Source organism: Chelonia mydas, chromosome 28 (genome assembly GCF_015237465.2).
Source record: "Chelonia mydas isolate rCheMyd1 chromosome 28, rCheMyd1.pri.v2, whole genome shotgun sequence".
In the NCBI taxonomy this organism is placed as follows: domain Eukaryota; kingdom Metazoa; phylum Chordata; order Testudines; family Cheloniidae; genus Chelonia; species Chelonia mydas.
The window spans coordinates 6,060,305-6,078,358 of NC_051268.2; the positions used below are offsets into that span (position 1 = coordinate 6,060,305).

At 49.7% G+C, this 18,054-nt stretch overlaps 4 protein-coding genes and 1 pseudogene across 8 annotated transcripts in view; 3 read left to right on the forward strand and 2 right to left on the reverse strand.

The window, feature by feature from the left end:
* LOC102945014 (zinc finger protein 883-like) overlaps positions 1 to 18,054 on the forward strand; it is a 705,100-nt gene that overhangs the window by 458,594 nt on the left and 228,452 nt on the right. The window lies entirely within an intron of this gene.
* The window catches only part of LOC102934537, a 1,094,240-nt pseudogene that overhangs the window by 367,096 nt on the left and 709,090 nt on the right, over positions 1 to 18,054 (reverse strand).
* Positions 1 to 18,054, forward strand: part of LOC102933291 (zinc finger protein OZF) — a 1,218,290-nt gene that overhangs the window by 213,087 nt on the left and 987,149 nt on the right. The gene's annotated exons all lie outside the window — the stretch shown is intronic.
* Positions 1 to 18,054, reverse strand: part of LOC114018488 — a 213,020-nt gene that overhangs the window by 138,318 nt on the left and 56,648 nt on the right. The gene's annotated exons all lie outside the window — the stretch shown is intronic.
* LOC102942280 (butyrophilin subfamily 1 member A1) overlaps positions 1 to 18,054 on the forward strand; it is a 46,485-nt gene that overhangs the window by 11,391 nt on the left and 17,040 nt on the right. For both annotated transcript variants that reach the window (XM_037887265.2, XM_043537460.1), the window contains exons 2-12: positions 1,820 to 1,936; positions 2,385 to 2,732; positions 5,034 to 5,315; positions 7,099 to 7,206; positions 9,120 to 9,152; positions 9,448 to 9,480; positions 9,582 to 9,614; positions 12,075 to 12,095; positions 13,407 to 13,427; positions 15,209 to 15,214; positions 15,314 to 15,340. In XM_037887265.2, the coding sequence (XP_037743193.1) occupies positions 1,831 to 1,936; positions 2,385 to 2,732; positions 5,034 to 5,315; positions 7,099 to 7,206; positions 9,120 to 9,152; positions 9,448 to 9,480; positions 9,582 to 9,614; positions 12,075 to 12,095; positions 13,407 to 13,427; positions 15,209 to 15,214; positions 15,314 to 15,340 (1,018 nt within the window). In that variant the 5' untranslated portion in view covers positions 1,820 to 1,830. The remainder of the gene's footprint in view (positions 1 to 1,819; positions 1,937 to 2,384; positions 2,733 to 5,033; positions 5,316 to 7,098; positions 7,207 to 9,119; positions 9,153 to 9,447; positions 9,481 to 9,581; positions 9,615 to 12,074; positions 12,096 to 13,406; positions 13,428 to 15,208; positions 15,215 to 15,313; positions 15,341 to 18,054) is intronic.

An 18,054-nucleotide genomic window follows, 5' to 3' on the forward strand; every position in this document is an offset into this window, starting at 1 on the left:
ATTTCACCATGGCCTCTCCTGGCCCTGCCCACTTGGTCTCTCCTTTCCGGTACCCCGAAAGGGGGCAGTCATGTCCCTCATCACTGTCAAAGAAGCCGGCCACACCTCCTCCATCCCCATCCTCCTCAAAGAGGCTGGCCATGCTCCCTCCATCCATCCCCCTCCGTCGCCATGTACATCCATCCTATGTGCTCTGCTTCCCTCTACTGGGTCCAGGCGTACCCTGTGCGCCAAGATTTGAGGACTTCAGTTACTCAGCCAGAGGTTCGGGGTCTATTACAGGAGTGGGTGAGTGAGGTTCTGTGGCCTGCGATGCCCAACAGGTCAGATTGGATGACCATGATGGCCCCTTCTGGCGTTACAGTCTATGTGAGGGTTCATGCTGCCAGAGAGTCCAGCTTTGCTCACTGTCTCCCTGTCCCTTTTTTGTCTTTGTTCCTGTGTCCCTGTGAGCCCAGTTCTTTAACAAAGACAACTGACACCTTCCTCCTTGCTCTCCAGCTCCATGCTTTTGTTCCACTTCACTGCAGAGACACGAGGGGAAGAAACTTGCTCTAGGAGTTGACGTTCAGGCCCTGAAGCTTCCCGTTGATCTAGGTTGATTCAAGCCCAGACAGTCCAAGTGTTTCTATGTTTCAAAAACTTAATCTGATTTCATGGCCATGGGAAATTAGAAATAAAGCATGAAATTTTACCAGTGAGGGTGATTAATCATTGTAACAAACTACCAAGGGAAGTGGCGAATTGTCCAGCTCTTGTTGTCTTCAGATCAAGCTTTGGTGCTGGGGTGCTGTCTAAAGGAGAAGGTGACCATCTGCTCTCATATGGTCACCACTTTTACAAAATTGTGATAAATCTTGTACAAAGAATACCTTGTACGGTAAGCTGTAATCTGCTGCATATTATTATTTTGTTATAACGTGTGTATCAACGCTGCGTAGGGAGTTATGAAATTTTGCTGTATGTTTGTAACTCAAACGTATTGTGAGTCTGAGAAACGCCCAGAGGCCTTTGCCTTTCATATAACTATGAATAACTGATGGCCAACCACGTACACCAAGGAACTGTCTGACCCCTGATGTGCTGGCCGCCACTTCCCACAGCTCCCATTGGCCAGAAACGGTAAACCGCAGCCCCCGGGAACTGCGGGCGGCCGTGCCTGCCATAAACGAACTGTCTCACGGCCCGCCAGTGGATTACCCTGACAGGCCGCAAAGATTGCCAACCGCTGCTCCAGATGATGTTACGTTGATGTGTGTCACCAGGAAGCAGAGAAGGAGCTTGTTCAGAAAGACGAAGGGCAGCCCAGCAAGCAATGCTGTGATGCCCCCGCCCCGCCCCGAGGTAGCAAGATCCCCAGAGAACCCTCACCTGGGACAGATGTTACAGGGAGAGGGAGCTGCTTTCCCCAAAACAATAAGTGGCCTAAGCCTACCACACTCAAGGGCTTTGCCTGCACCAGCTTGTTTTCCTTAATATCGCCATTCTTATTTATCCATTCACTGGGAGTATGGTAACACCTAACTGCCCCAGCCGAGATGGGGGCCCCATTGCGCTGGGCCCTGGACGCTCCAATAGTGAGAGACCATCCCTGCCCTGGAGAGTTTCTTACAACCAGACAGCAGCTCTGGGGTTTTAGCCACAGCAACCTCTAACCCTGCTCAGAACCGGGGCAGACACGAACTGCGGAGGAAATCCCTTCCCTTTCGGTGTATGGTAGGCAGCCGTAAGGCTGGTTACCTCCTCCCCCCTGCCCCACGGCACTATCGCTGCATCACACTCACTCACCGTCTGGTTTGTTGTTTCTCCTGTTCCCCAGACCCAGCTACGATGACGGGGAAGAGTCCCTCGTTCTCCCCCGGCTCCACAGCGAGCTCCGCTCTGCCTGGCTACGTCGCTCTCTGCCTCCTTCTGCAGGTTCACAGGCTGGCGTCAGGTGGGTGCACGGAGACCCCCCATTCTGTGCAGTCCCACAAGGACCAGCTCTCTGCCTCCTGCCCTCGTCCTCCCTCTCCATCGTCTCTAAGTTTTTGCCTTTCGAGTGACCACCTACGTAGTGATGATCTGTTTGCATATCTTTACACTTTGTAAGCCCTTACACCATCCCTACAGCAGCTGGGGCAGTCCCTGAGCCGGCGTATCAGAGAATCAGGCCCCCCATGCCGCTGCCCCCAGGGCGTCCATGAGAAGCGTTGAGCCATATTCAGAGCTAATACAAATAATGCATAACATTCACATATGAACCCTGTCCTCATCCACCCGTGGGGGGCACTGCATGGGTCCATGACATGCGTTCTAATACAAGATACTCTCTTACTGTGTGTCTTACTGCGGAATTAACGCACCCCTCAACCCCTCTTTGATTTAATTTACACATTTCGCAGCACAGTTCACAGTGACCGGACCTGACCATCCAATCACCGCACCTGTCGGTGGGGAGGCCGCCCTGCCCTGCCACCTCTCCCCCAGGATGGACGCTCAGAGCATGGAGGTGAGGTGGTCCCGATCCCAGCACTCTGCAGTTGTGCACCTGTACCATGATGGGCAGGACTGGTACGGAAATCAGATGTTGGAATATCAAGGAAGGACAGAGCTGCTGAAAGATGACCTCACCCACGGAGGGGTTTCCCTGAGAATATACGATATCCGACCTTCTGACGAGGGGCAGTACACTTGTTTATTTCAATCACTTACCTTTTTTCACGAAGCCTCCGTGCTCCTGCAGGTGGAAGGTTAGTAACTTGTCTCAGAGCTGTTTTTACTTCAGACACGTTGAAGGGCTTGCTGAAATGCTCGGTGCTCTGAGAATGCTTCTAAACTTTGCTTCGCAAGTGAAGGTTACGGAAGAGTTCAGCTTTCACGTGTGTCCATTAGTGGTTCTTACTCCTGCTCAAACTATCAGTCCCCAGGGATACGTAGCAGTTTATCCATGGTCCTTAGAGACAATGAAGGATATGCACATATGATAAAACAGCAATCAATAAGAGACAGTGGGGCCAAATGGACTGGGAGTCAGGAGCCCTGGGCACTGTTCCTGGCTTTGCAACTGAACCGTTTTGTGACCTTGGGAAAATCTCTCTGCCTCGGTTTCTCGTCTGTGAGCCGTGCCCAGCACACCGGCATCATGATCTCAGTTTGGGCCTCTAATCTCTGTCATAATTAAAACTGGCTGAGCTTGTGCAGGCTTTACACTCCAGAACACAGGGTTTCTCCGTCCATCGGTCTGTCTGTAACACAATAACTTCTGAATGCCACCTCTGATCGATTCCAAAATTTTCGGGAATTTTCTTGGCATCAAAGGCTAGAATTCTGTTGATCTTGGGGACAATCAGAAAACAAAAATGGGGGACATATGGAGCTGCTGTCTGTTGATGGCACCCATTAACACCTTGAAGCATAACAGCCCTGCTCATCCTGCCAACAGAGTTTATCATGTTGACACCTCCAGTGATAGAAGAGAAATAATTGTTCTCCCTCCATGGGGTGGATACTCAGCCAGCAGGGGCAGCCAGAGGGAGAGTAGAGAGGTGGAGACTTCCTTCCTTCCTTCCTTCCTCCTTCCCAATGTCCTGCCACCTCAACACCTGCTCCAGATGGGGGAGAGGGCACCAACCATCCACCCTACCCTTCCAATCTATGGGGGAGAAGAGACACCCAGAAACCATGGCGTGATGGGAAGGACGAGGACCCAGTGTGGAGGACATGGAAATAGGACAGTAAAGGGACAGCGTGGGTGGAAGTGGGAATGGGAGTGTGCAGACAGAACCCCTGGTATGTGGGAGTTTGGGGGGAGTTGCAGGGAGTCCCTGAAATAGAGGGGGATGGGACAGTGACTTGTGGGGGGTATGCAAGGAGCCCCTCATGCATGCGATGCACTCAGCCTAAACAAGACACAAAGCGTGTGAATTAACACCTTTGTGATTTCAGTGCAAGTCTGTGTGTGCGTCTTTTCAGGTTAACAGTGTCCCATTTCACAACTGATTTAAATTAAATAAAAATTAGACACTCTTCATCCAAACGAAGAGTGTTACACGCTGACTTGCACTGAAAGAACCAAAGGTGTGAGTTGAAATTGGTTTAGTTTTCCTGGTGCCAGTCTGTGAGTCGACTAGCCCTGAGACTCCAATACTCTCATTAACGCAAGATTTACTGAGAAGGGAGAGCATCGATCCTATTAAAACAAAAAGAAATGGTCTCTATAACCAATCTAGCCTGACGCTACAGAGCTCTTCTAGGCCTAATCCAAAGCCCAGAGCGTCAACGTGAGGCTTTACGCTGTCTTCAAGGGGCTCTGGATCAAGGCTTGAGGGTGGATAGAACAATACCATCCATCGGGGTGGCCAACGTGAGCCTGAGAAGGAGCCAGAATTTACCAATGTACCTTGCCAATATGTCAGCAGCCCCCCATCAGCTCCCCCCATCCCCGTCGCTCCCAGTGCCTCCCACCCACCAGCAGCCCCGCCGATGAGTGCCTCCCCGCACCGCCCGATCAGCTGTTTCGTGGCCTGCAGGAGGCTCTGGGGGGAAGGAAGGAGGAGCGAGGGCACGGCAGGCTCAGGGGTGGGGGCGGGAAGGGGCGGAGGGGGGGCAGGGCCTGTGGCAGAGCCAGGGATTGTGCAATGAGCCACCCACCGGCACATTGGAAAGTCGGCACCTGTCGCTCCAGCCCCGGAGTCGGTGCCTAGACAAGGAGCCGCACGTTAACTTCTGAAGAGCCGCCTGTGGGCTCCGGAGCCCCAGGTTGGCCATCCCTGCCAGACATCATCTCCTCCTTACCTTGGTCAGTGCTGTTACATCTTCCAGGTGTCCCAGACTTTCCTAGTTTACAAGAATCCATGTCCTCCCCCGATTCCCAAAGGGGTGTTCTCCCAGGCTGTCCCCAACTCCGGTAAGGGTTCACTGCTTAACTGGCCTATCCCACTCATGGACTCACATTCAGTTATTAGTAAATTTCTTGAAGATACTGTCATGAAACATTTGGCTTATAACACATTATTGTAGAATTAACATCAGTTCATTGCATTCCCCTCCAGGTTTGGGCTCTGGCCCGGACATCTCTGTAGAGGGACATCAGGATGGAGGGATCAAGGTGGTGTGTCGATCATCCGGATGGTACCCACAGCCCGAGGCTCAGTGGAAGGATCTCCATGGGCAGCTCTTACCATCAGCCTCTGAAAAAATATCCCAAGAGGCCAATGGCCTGTTTCAAACAGAGATTGCCATTGTTCTAACAGAAGAGTCCAACCAAAAAGTGTCCTGCTGTGTCAGGAACCCGCGTGTCAACCAGGAAAGAGAGTCAACAATTTACGTAGCAGGTCAGTGCCCGTCCACGCCGCGCATGGATAGACGGAGACACTGCAGATGTTAGTGGGGAGTACTTATAGAGTGTCTCCTAGTAGTGAAATCTTGAGCGTCCTCAACTCGCTTTGGATGTATCTGGTGACTAAAAAATAGTTCTGTATAACGTTTGTGGACAATCTAGACTGACGTGTAAAAGCCACCTCGAGTTAACTGACAGTTTACTCCAGGTAAAAAACTCTAGTGTAGACAAACCCTTGTCTTCAATCGTAGCTGAGGGTGTTTAGCCCCTTGTGGGCTTGAACTCCATTGGCCAGAAAAAGTCAGCAGCCAGCAATCTCCTTTCTTCTCTGTGGGGCTGGAGGGGGAATTCTCCTTTGTTCCCAACGGGAGTTGCTGGGTGTCGAATATTTTTGAAAAAATCTAGCCACTAAAGTCATTTTCCCTGAGCAGGGTAAAAGGGCCCTGGTCAGGATCTCAGCATTGCTGCTTAGACTGAAAATATCGCAACAGTGTAAGGGCTGCACTGTGGATCCCCTACTGGACTTCAGACTCTGGCAAAACTCCCATTGCCTTAAAGCGTTAGAGCTGAGGGATAAACTGTAACTTGTACTGAATTGCACAAAAGTCAGGAAATGCAGAAGTCCACAGCCAGCATAACCTGGACCTCCCCTGGGCACATACGTTGTTTTTTGGTTCGTTTCATGAGCCTGATCCTGCATTCATTGTACAACGAAATCGATGGGAGATTTGCTAGGCATAAACAATCAAGCCTATAATGTGTAAATACAAAATGTTACCTAAATCCATTGTAACGTTTTAGAAAACCAGCTGCAGCCTTTCCTGGCTACCCTACGGCATGCCCAGTGTCTCAGTTTCACAGAGTCACCTTTGACTCCCTTCCTGGTCTTCCTTGAGGGCACCCAGTTAAGGTTTCCAGCTCCCAGCTGTCATCTCTTTTAGGCAGATACCTGCATCTCTCTCCCTCCAGACTGGGGGCTTGGACTTGCAGTCCCCTCTGCACCTCACTGTGATTCCCCCGGCAGGTCTAGTCAGGCTCCAGCACCAGTGTAAAGAAGGTGCTGTCCATTTGCTCACCCAGGAAGAAAGCCCTGTCCCTTGAGTCGGTTTTAACTGCCTTTTATTCCAAAAGTCTCACTTTGTCCCCCAACCTCCTGGAAACAGGTAAAACCAGTCCCTCCCCCTATTCCCCAGAAGGTCAAGCTTCAAGGACTGGGGAATTTGCAGAGCCACTGTTGGGGAATATTGTATGAATCACCTCCTAGTGATTCTAGATTCTGTAGGAAACCCCTGCCCCCAGTGAGCAAGGAACGCACCGAGTATGTCTACACTGCAATGTAAACCCACCCTGAGACTCAGGCTTTGTTGTTATTAAAATCCCTGTGTGGTTGAGCTTCCCTGAGCACAGGAGAGTGTGGAGCATCAGTAACTGGTTACAGCATTCTGATCTCGAGGGCCAGTCTGCACTGATTGCAGCCCTGACATCCGTTAGAGAAGCCTAGGGGCTGCTCTAAGTTACACCACTGGCAGATGGGTATAATGGAGCTCTGCCATGCCCCCTCCCTACCACTAATATCCCCATTCTCATTAATTAACCATATTTAGTAACCAGATTAGCACCTGGAATTTCATCGGCTTAATAATAAAACTCAAAGGAGTCACATTTCACGTTGTATTTCCCTGTGAGATTCTTTTAACCCATCACAGTGTCACCATTTTCTCAATGTCCTGTCTTTATTCTACATGCGTTTGTTCCTAAATCAATCTTATCTCTTGCAGATCTCTTTTTTCCGCGGGTCTCTCCCTGGGTGGTGGCTCTGGGGGTGATCCTGGCTCTTCTCGTTGCCCTGGCCATCTATTGCATCTGGACACAACACAGAGCAAAAGGTAAAGTAACAAGAAGGGAGAATGCAGTGTGCTAGGGGAAAGATTTGCATCAGCCACTACTGGGCAGTTGCCATCCACAGCCAACTATCTCCAGCTACGAGGATTGCTGGTGCATGCATCAGTGTCATCCCGAGAGGGATTTCTGAAAATGTGCCTCGAGAAATTCTTTCTGATGACATGGAACCACACACTGGGTCCAATGCAAAATTAGGCATCATTCCCAGAACACCTCTGTATGCCCCTTGTGGAAAGAGAACAGGAGGACTTGTGGCACCTTAGAGACTAACGAATTTTTTAGCGCATAAGCTACAGCCCACTTCCTCGGCATCAGAGAAAGGTGTGGAAAGGTAAGTACAAGCAGCATGCTGAAGCCACTCTGCTCTGATTCCACATGGCCAAAGTCTCAGAGTATTTAATTCATGTCATTAGCTCTGTCAGTGGTGTCTGGACAAAAAACAACGGCACGACCATATGGAACCAGACCACAGGTCCATCCAGTCCAGTGTCCTGTCTCTGACTGTGGCAAGCACCAGCTGCTTCAAAAGGAAAGTGCAAGAAGTCCTGCAGTGGCCAGTTATGGAATAACTTGCCACAAGGGAAGCTTCCCTCTACCTGCCATCAGTTATGCTGAGGCTCTGAAGCGTGAAGGTTTGTAGTCCTTCCGAAACCGGAGAATAACCAGAGAGCAAAGATTCTCTTGTAGGCAATGGCAATAATGTAAAGAAAGAGCTGAAGTCCTCCTCCTAGTCCTTCAGGGCCTCAGAAGGTACTTTGGACTCGATAGACAGTCAAGAAATCTCCGCTGCACCTTGAGGCAGGAAGTCCATCTTCATATGGACTTGGATGACCTACAGTTAACAGCATGGGCATCGGAGGAGACGTGCAAGTCTGCAGGGAGTATCCAGACAGAACTCAACCTGGGAATTTCATTGTATTGCATTTCAGAAGTGGGGGGAAAGAGAAAGCTCTCTGCGGCATGTTCTGTCTCTTTGTTTGTGATGTGCCCAGCACATGGGGCCTCATCTCTGGATGCTACCACATTACAAATAATAAAGACCACAATGTTTTAGTAATCTCAGCTACACCAGCGTTCTTCCAGGGTGATTATAGGGGTCCTACAACCTAGCACCACAGAAAAGTGGGTAACAGCCTTAGTGGGGCTGTGCAGGCAGGCATATTGGACTCCCCAGCTGAGTATTGTCAGGTGTCAAGATCCTTCATATTGGCCAGATGACACAAGCCTGTGGCTAGCCTTTCTAGCTGCCACTACCTCAGAAAGACAGCCTCCAAGTTCCTGCTGCATGTCCCTGATGGGCTCAAGATGACATGAGCAGCCAGCTAGACAAAGGCACCTCCACTCCCTCTCTGAGCTAGGGCACCCACCACCTGCCCCAGCCCTACGGGGGGCTGTTTCCCAGGTATCACTAGGACCAGGGGGCAGGCACCAGCCACAAGGTCAGGAGCTGGCCTAGGATGGAGCCAACTAGATCCTGTCCCTTATCCAGCCAGATCAATGCCCCATTACCATTGCTAACTTCCTGCCCCCATCCCCACAGTCAGGAGGTGGGGGGAGCAGTGGCCATTCAGGGGATGGGTACAGAGGGGAGCAGACAGGGAACTGGATGAACAGAGACCTTCTCTACCCCACTCCCACAACAGCCAGCTCTGACAGGAGTGTGACGGGGCCCAGGCAGTGAGGATGGCTCCTCGGGGAGACACGCAGAACAATCCCTAGAAATGATAGTCAGTGGGGCCCAGGCAGTAGGGATGCCGAGTGAAGGAACATCAAGACAGATCTGACTGTGTGTCCTGTTTGTCTGTCTGCCTCGCTTGCATAAATTACATCAATAGCGGGAACTGCACCATGAACACAACAAGGTGAAATCTCACCGCTTTTTCTCCCTTCTCTCTAGAGACCCTGCAAACTGATATGAAGAAACAGAAGGGTAAGTGTCTGGACCCACTACATTACCTGAGAGTAGGGTCATCTCAAACAGAGCAGGGCGAAATCTCACCTTTATTAACGAAGTACTCGAACAATTTACCACGGGTTGTTTGTGGCGGATTCTCCATAATTGGCAGTTTATAAATCAAGACTGGATGTCCTTCTGTAAGAGCTGCCGTAGGAATTACTGTGGGGCAGTTTCCGGCCTACGTTATATAGGAGGTCAGACTGGATGATCACAATGTCCCTTCTGGCCTTAGAACCTATATATCACCTCTGCCCTTTTATCCCTCTAGGGATTCTGCTAACTGAAATGGAGAGTGAGAAAGGTGAGTGTCTGGGCCAGTTACATTCGCTGGGGGCCGGGGGGTGGTCACCATCTTTAACACGGCAGGGTGAAATCTCACATCTCCCCCTTTTCTCCCCCTAGAGAAACTGCTATCTGAACTGCAGAAACAGAAAGGTCAGTGTCTGTGGTCCACAAAACCCCACTTGGCTGACGCCGAATCCTGTAGGCATCTAAACTCACCCGGGGCATAAACCGGAGCTATAAAAGTTCTCCAGTTTGTTGTCTAAGTTTCTGTCTCTGGGCATGCATGCTGCTGTCTCAGGTGCTCAGATGCCTAGACTATCTCCCACCTGAGCCACAGCATGACCGACGAACCAGGGGAAGACGGGTGGAGGAGTGTCTCTCTCACCTATGGGGCCTGATATGGTAGTGGTGGGAGCAGAAGAGGACCTCCCTTATAACCTTTAACCCAACAGTTAGGGTACCCACCCCGGTTGTGGGAGACTTTGGGTCAAGTCACCCCTCTGCCGGATGAGAAAGGATTTGGACAGGGATCTGCCACCTCTCGGATGAGTGCCTTAACCACTAGGCAATGGGATATTCTGACATGGGGCTCGCTCTATCCCTTTTGCTGAAGTTGTTAAACTTAATTCAATATTAAAGGGGAATCACTATAATCCTCCTTCCCCCTGACCATTTTGTGTGGAGTAACAGCTTCCGTACTGACCAGCGGTAATCCGACCTAAGTTACGCTACTTCAGTTACGTAAGTTATTGTAACGGAAGTTGACGTAACTTAAGTCAACTTCCAGCGGTGTCTACCCCGGGCTATGTCGACAGGAGATACTGTCCCCACTGACTTACCTGCCACCACTCAATCACCAGACCCGCTACATCGATCATTGATACATTGATCACAGCAGTGCCGATTTAGCTGGAAGTATAGACAAGCCTATCGGCATGAGCCATACTTATCTTCCATGGAACGACTTAGTAACCTAAGCCACCTGACTGCGGGAAAGGGGTTCCCAGCTTTGGGTCGCTAGCAGTGATGGGCCTCTCTCTCCAGCCCCAAACCCCTGAGAAAGGCAAACGCCCCTGTTATTGGCATCTCCCTTTGGATGCTATCTTTGGCAGCTGCCTACCTCGTGGGCTGGCTTTTGTGGATCCCATTCTAAAGGGCCATCTCTTGCCATTCATTGTATAGGAAGCCTGGGGTCAATGATGACCACCGGCTTACAGTGTGAGCCTTGTCTGTGCGCACCAGAGGAAACTTCTCCCCCAGGTTCTGGGAATACCAGCACTGTGCTCTGGGCTCTGCAAGCCCCACTCTCTCTCTCTCTGCGGACTAGCAATTTACACACCCCAATTTGATACACTCAATTGCCCAGTCCCTTGTCATCTGGACACCTGTAATGCACACCAGTCCACTGCCTCTGTGGAATCAGGGCGCCCCAGTTAACTGGCTTCACCTCAGTTCAACTCTCGTTACCACAAGGCACTTAGATTAAAACCAAACAAGTTTATTTTACAGATCTTGAGATAAAGATTCAAATAAAAGCAAGTAAAAGGATTTGCAAACATAAGGTTACAGGTAAAAGAAAAATATAAAATGCAATCTTATGGTCTGTACGTCTTAAAATACTTTCCTGTCCAAAAAGGTATTTCTCACTCAGTGGTCAATCCAAACAGTGCTTATCCAATCCATAAAGCCCGGATCCACCCTTCATGAGACACTCCTGCTAGCAGAGTCTCTCTTCCATAATGGATAAGATCTTGTGCACTTTCTTCTTCTCTTATACAATCCTAAACTATAGTCTTTTCATAATCAGGGAGTTTCATTAACTTCAGCTCAACTCTGATGGTCCCCTAGTCAGAGTCTTCTCTTGGGGTCCATTTGTCTTTGTAAATGCTCGTGCCTGCATCTGCCCCAGACTGTAAACATAGGGATGGCCTGGGATGTTAGTTGTTCTCCCTGCTGAATGAGTGAGTTTTCAGAAGTTTTGGTGAACATAATATTCTACATGTTACAGAACTATTTTTTCCCTTGTACAGACATCTCACAATAACTATGAGAATCATCTAGGTGTTAGCTTTAGGCAGAGACCACATGTGACCCTCTCTTTGATGAACTATCAAGAAGATCAGAGAATATCAGGGTTGGAAGGGACCTCAGGAGGTCATCTAGTCTAGCCCCCTGCTCAAAGCAGGACCAATCCCCAATTTTTGCCCCAGCTCCCTAAATGGCTCCCTCAAGGATTGAACTCACAACCCTGGGTTTTAGCAGGCCAAAGCTCAAACCACTGAGCTATCCCTTGTCAGACACTTGTAATACGCCTGCTTGGGCATGTCTCTGTCACAAGCCAAGGCCCCTAACTCAGGCTTTGTGGATCTCATTGTTTTCCCTATGATTTTTCTGGACACCTAGAAGTTAGGCTCTGCGATGCTCAGCCTCACAGCACCTAAGACCCCTTGTGGATCCAGGCCTATGGCCTCAGTATGATATAGACAAGGGGAACAGATAGGAAGAAAGTCTGCATGTACAGTGATCCGTAGGGGAAAAAATACGGCTGTACGTTTGCCATCACTTAAGTCAACTATGTCACTTTATGTCTCTCTTGTTATTTATTTTTAGAAAAGCAACTTTCAGACAAAGGTAACATTTCTTCATTACATTTTAAGGGGGAGGGATGGGGAGGAGAGGGAAAAATCTCAAACTTTGCAATGAATTTCTTGGATCTTCCAGGCAGCTATTAAGGGATCTCACTATGAGCCGACATTTAGATTGGTTTGTTCTGTGTGCAAAGACGTTCTCCATCTTTGCCCCTTACTCAGTATGTCCAGAGTAAAGTGTGCAGTGCTTTAGGAGCCAAAGTCCCAATGATTTTCGGCAGAACTTGGCTGCCTAAGTCACTTAGGCGGTTTTGAAAATTTTACTGACAGTGGCTGGGAGAAGGCTGGTGCTGGGAATGGAGTTATGAATTTCCAGCCTGTCAGACAATGAGGCTGAGATTTTAAAAGCTATCTAAGAAATCTGGATGCCTGGCAAATTCCTGTTTGAAAAAAACACCTTTTTACTTGTTCAAACTTTATTTGCTATATATAACAATTTATAGGTAGTTTTCAAAAAACCCTTAACTTCAAGCTAGCAGCTTTTATTTGGGGATAGTTATCTGTGATGAACTGTCCCTTAAATGAATATTCACTAAATGTCCCAATTAAGCAAAGTACTTAAGAATCTGCTGAATTTCTTTGCTGAACTAAGCCCTAAAAACCTGTGCTCTTAAGAATACAGACGTGGCCAGCGCAAAGCAGACCAGGGCCCACCTAGCCTGGGATTCTGTCTCTGACCTGCACTACCAGCTGCTTCAAAGGACGACGTGAGAAACCCCTAGTGGCCAGTGATGGGGGCCGATCTCTGGTCCAGCTTTCTCTGTGCAGTATCTGGTGTGTGTAAAATATTACACGTAACAGCTGGGACAAGAGAAGTTGGGTGACTTTCCCCACAAGTGCTGTGCTCTGCTTAGCATCTTAAGGAAAAAAATCTCTCAACGACAGTAATAATACCAGTGAGCAGGGGTGAAAGTAAGCCGGTATGGTCCAGTACGCCGTGCCGGACCGGACCAGCTTCCCCAGGCTGGCACTTTAAAGGACCCGGGGCTCCCCGCAGTGGCCAGAGCCCCGGGCCCTTTAAATCGCCCCTGAGCCCCAGGGCTCCCAGCTGCCTCTGCAGCTGGTAGCTCTGGGGGTGACTGAAAGGGCCTGGGTATTTAAAGGCCCCGCCTCTTCCAGTTGAGGCCACGCCTCTTCCGGTCGAGGCCACGCCCCCCTGCGCAGGACTCCGGAGTACCGGTAAGTCCTTTAAGTTACTTTCACCCCTGCCAGTGCGGGGGGATATTATTGTATCTTGACTATTGCACATTAACTTTTGTGACTCAGGATTAATTCACATTGTCTTACTTTCCAGCGGAATATGAGGCACTGGCAGGTAAGTGTGTTTTTACTAGGTTCCATAAAGCGCAATCTTGGAAAGTGAACACTGAAAATGCTGTATGCAAAGACGCTTAGTATAAAGTAAACTAATGTGTGTTATTTGTTACAGTGACACACAATACAAGGGGAAATCCAGGCCTAGGACTGATAACATACAAATATACAGATATTAGCTAGAAATAATAAATGGAAAATTTGTGGCACTGAAATATGAATATTAAGTTTTATTTTTCACATTAACCCTTGAAAAATCGCAAACAAACTTCACTTTCTGTCTTCCGAGAGCTCTTGTAATGGTAAGCAGAGATAAATAGTGAGGTGGCAAAGTTTGCAGAGGATACAAAAGTACTCAAGATAGTTAAGTACAAAGCAGACCGTGTTAAAAAGGGATCTCACAAAACTGTGTGACTGGGCAACAAAATGGCAGATGAAATTCAACGTTGATAAATGCAAAGTGATGCAAATTGGAAAACATCATCCCAACTATAGATAGCTCTGGTCACCCCATTTCGAAAAAGATACATTAGAAACGGAAAAGGTACAGAGAAGGGCAACAAAAATGAATAAGGGTACGGAACAGCTTCCGTACAAGGGGAGATTAAAAAGACCAGGACTGTTCATCTTGGAAAACAGATAACTAAGTGGGGAGATATGATAGAGACCTATAAATGGTATTCAAATGGGTTCACCCAATGAAATTAACAGGCAGCAGGTTTAAAACAAACCAACGGAAGTATTTCTTCACACAGCACCTCTGGAACTCACTGCCAGGGGATGTTGTGAAGGCCAAAACTCTAACTGGTTTTAAAAAAAGAACTAGATCAATTCATGAGCTTATGTCCATCAGTGGCTGTTAGCCAAGATGGTCAGGGATGCAACCCCATACTCTGGGCCTTTGACTCCCAGATGCTGGGCCTGCTGACGGGATGGATCACTTGATGATTCCCTGTTCTGTTCATTCCCTCTGGGGCGCCTGGCCTGGCCACTGTCGGAAGACAGGATAGTGGGCTAGATGGACCTTTGGTCTGACCCAGTCTGGCCCCTCTTAACAACAATAATTATCTCTGACACAAAAGGCTCAACCCTCCAAATTTATTAGTTAGGTGCCACAAGTCCTCCTTTTCTTTTTACGGATGCAGACTAACACGGCTGCTACTCTGAAACCTGACAAAAGAAGAGGTCTTTGAACTGGAAGCCAGAATCTCTCCTGTGCCAAGATCTGCTTGGAGTGTTGTATTGGGGGAGGGGGCCAGTTAGGGAGTTGGTTATGGCCCCTGAATTCTCAAGACGACCCAGCATCAATCACTGCAGCCCCTGTTCGAATGTACTCCAGCTGTCTGTGGGCCCTGAGTATCGGCTGTGTGATCCAGTTCTGCCCCTCTGCCCAAACCCTATGATTCCTGACATGCCCCTATGCCAGAGGAATTCTCGGATATCCTGTTAGGGCCCAGTTCCCTGCGTGAAGTGACCAGAGCAGGGGAGGGAACCTGGCCCTTTTCACTAAAGGCCCAATTCTGCCACCCTGACTCACATGAGTGATCCTCACAGGTGCAGTCCCATTGATTTCTAGGATGTAGGTTATGCAAGATTGGGTACAATGAAGCAGAAGCCCTGATTAATAATTAGGGGTCCAATCCTGCTGTCCTTACTCAGGCAAAATTCACACTGAAGCCAATGTAATTTGGGGTCATTTTATCATTGATAATCTCTACTAATGGTTTCTTTGTGCTTTTATTCCTTTTTCTCCCTTTTCATTCCCATTGACCCCTCCGGCAGAACAAAGTAAGCTCTGGTTTTAGTTTTTGTAGCTTAATTTTTTCGCGATTTTTCTCTTGTTGAGTTTGTGTATTTGGTGTAAATTCCCATTTCTGTTTCTTTCAGCACGTGACAAAACCCAAAGATTCACAGGTAACTAAAGCGGATATTAAGTGATACTTAGCCCTGTTTCCCCAGGGGTATTCGCTCCCTGTCACCCTCCAGGGCGGGAGGAGTGTCAGTGACAATTCTTTAACTGCTCTCTGTTTCTAGTTTGTAGCACCTAGTTAATGAATTGTTTATTTCACTGTGAACCATTTCTGGCAGAACGTCCAGCTAATGAACTTATCCAACCCTGCTGAATGTGATGGCAGATACTGGATGAAGAGGGAAAGGGCAGCTGGTGGCTCTAAAAGGGTTGCTGGGGTGAGGAACGAGGGAATCAAACTTCCTCCCACCAAATTTAGGGCTCGTTGACATGGAGAATTCACAGGGAAGTTCGTGTGAAATAGCTAGGGTGTGGATTTAATACACAATAGTTACTCTGTACTGATGCCCCTTGTGGACACTCTTATTCCAAACTTCTGTTCTTCCAAAGTGGATTAACCTAAACCAAACAAGAGCATGCTTAGTATGCAATGAGAGTGTCCAAACAGACAGCTAGTGCTGAATAGCTATTCCACACTAGCTACGTTAAGGGCTTGTCTACATGGGGAAAAGCCAAAAGTTAGTTCCAAGGAGAAGAGGAGATGCATCTCATCCTGTCCAGTGGACCACAAGCCCTGACTACCCCCTGCTTGGCTGTCCAGGCTCAAACTCCCCCATGACGGCTCTACACTGCAGGTGCAGACTGCAACATGAACAGCTGCTGCACCTGGGAAATCTGAGAGCAGCATAAAATGACCTGAATTTCATACAACATTAAAAGCCAGATTCTGCTATCCTTGAGCAATGGGACCCTGAGCAGTCTCACGCCTCGAGTAAGTGTGGCAGAATCTGGTCCTAATACACTTATTAGCCGTGGAGTTCGGCCTAGAGTTTCCAGCTAGGCTAAGGGCCCCAGGGCTGGAAGCTGTAAAGACACATGAGAGAAGACCATAGAATCATAGAAGATCAGGGTTGGAAGGGCCCTCAGGAGGTATCTAGTCCAACCCCCTGCTCAAAGCAGGACCAGTCCCCAACTAAATCATCCCAGCCAGGGCTTTGTCAAGCCTGACTTAAAAACTTCTAAGGATGGAGATTCCACCACCTCCCTAGGTAACGCATTCCAGTGCTTCACCACCCTCCTAGTGAAAACGTTTTTCCTAATATCCAACCTAAACCTCCCCCACTGCAACTTGAGACCATTACTCCTTGTCCTATCATCAGCTACCACTGAGAACAGTCTAGATCCATCCTCTTTGGAACCATCCCTTCCCCAAAGAGCTACCAATCTAAATATACCAGGCGGACACAGGGTGAGGGAGAGGACGGACAATTCCTCCCATTTCACAGGTGGGAAACTGAAACACAGAAAGATTCAGTGACTTATCCAAGGTCACAGGGAGAGTTTGTCACAGAGCTGCAAACTGGAGCTACATCTGCTGGTTCGTAGATCAGTGCTTTAACCACAAGAGACTCTGTTCGCTATTCCAATAACCAGAAGGACACTGGGCTGGAGTGAATGTAGAGGGGCAGGGACAGGGAGAGGGCTTGGGGAGCTGAGTCTCACAATGTCAGGGGACTGTCACATAAGTTGGTCTCATGTGCTGTGATGGGACACATGGTGCATATGTGCAAGGACCGGTTGGTGCAGGAGTAATGGGAGGGGCAGTCGGTGCTGGGAAGCCAACCGAGAGCAAGGGATTTTTGAGGAAGGAAGGTGGAGGTCGCTTGACGCTTAACAGCAGATGTAGGGCGTGCTGGTGGGAAGAAGACAGCAGTGTCCCCCCAGGCATGGCCTCAGGCCCTGAGATACTTGCTGGCTGCTCCAGGCTGGCCCAGCTCAGGGTCTCCAGCAGGACCATTGATGCTGATGCCCCACTTGCCGCCAGAGCTCCCAGCCTCTGACCCAGCCCAGCTCCCAGCCTCCCCTGCAGGCTCAGCCCGTGCCAGGGCCGATGCGGCACTGCTGGGGCTGCTCCTCCCCTCGGCCCCCGGATTCTCTGTGTCTGGGACAAACAGACGGGCAAGGGGGCAGGGATTTGCTCAGAGACACACGCCCTGGGCTGCACCCAGAGGGCAGAGACCAGCCAGGGCCGGGCAGCAAAGTGCCGCCACGCTGGGATTAACCCTTTCCTTCCGCCCCCTCACCCCCAGCCGACTCGACTCCCATGCTCCGATCCCGGGGACCCCCGAGCTGCCAGAGACAGAACAAAGGGCTGCCGGCCCCAAAGGGCTCCCAGTCTGAGTGCAGACAAGGCCCAGGAGGAAAGCAGCAAATACTTTGCGGGGGGCGGGGTGGTGAGGGGGCAGGGGGAGTGAGAGTCCCAGGATTGAACCAGCTGCTCCCTGGGTCTGTCTGTCTGGGTCTGACAGAGTATCGTAGTGACCCTGCTGGCTTCGTGCTGGGCTGTGGGGAGGTGGTCACTCCCCGTTCAGCATCGAGTCGGGGGGGTCACTATGATACTGTGTCAGACCCAGCCAGACAGGCCCAGGGAGCAGCCTGACGTCAGGAGAAAGCAGGCTCAGGTGGAGCGGGAGGCTGTGGGGGAGCAGGGGTGGCTGGATACAGGGCCAGGAGCCCCAACACCGTCTGCCCACTTAGAATCGTAGGCTATCAGGGTTGGAAGGGCCCTCAGGAGGTGTCTAGTCCAACCCCCTGCTTAAAGCAGGGCCAACCCCAACTAAATTCTCCCAGGGGATCCTGCCCATTCCCTGAGGGAGTC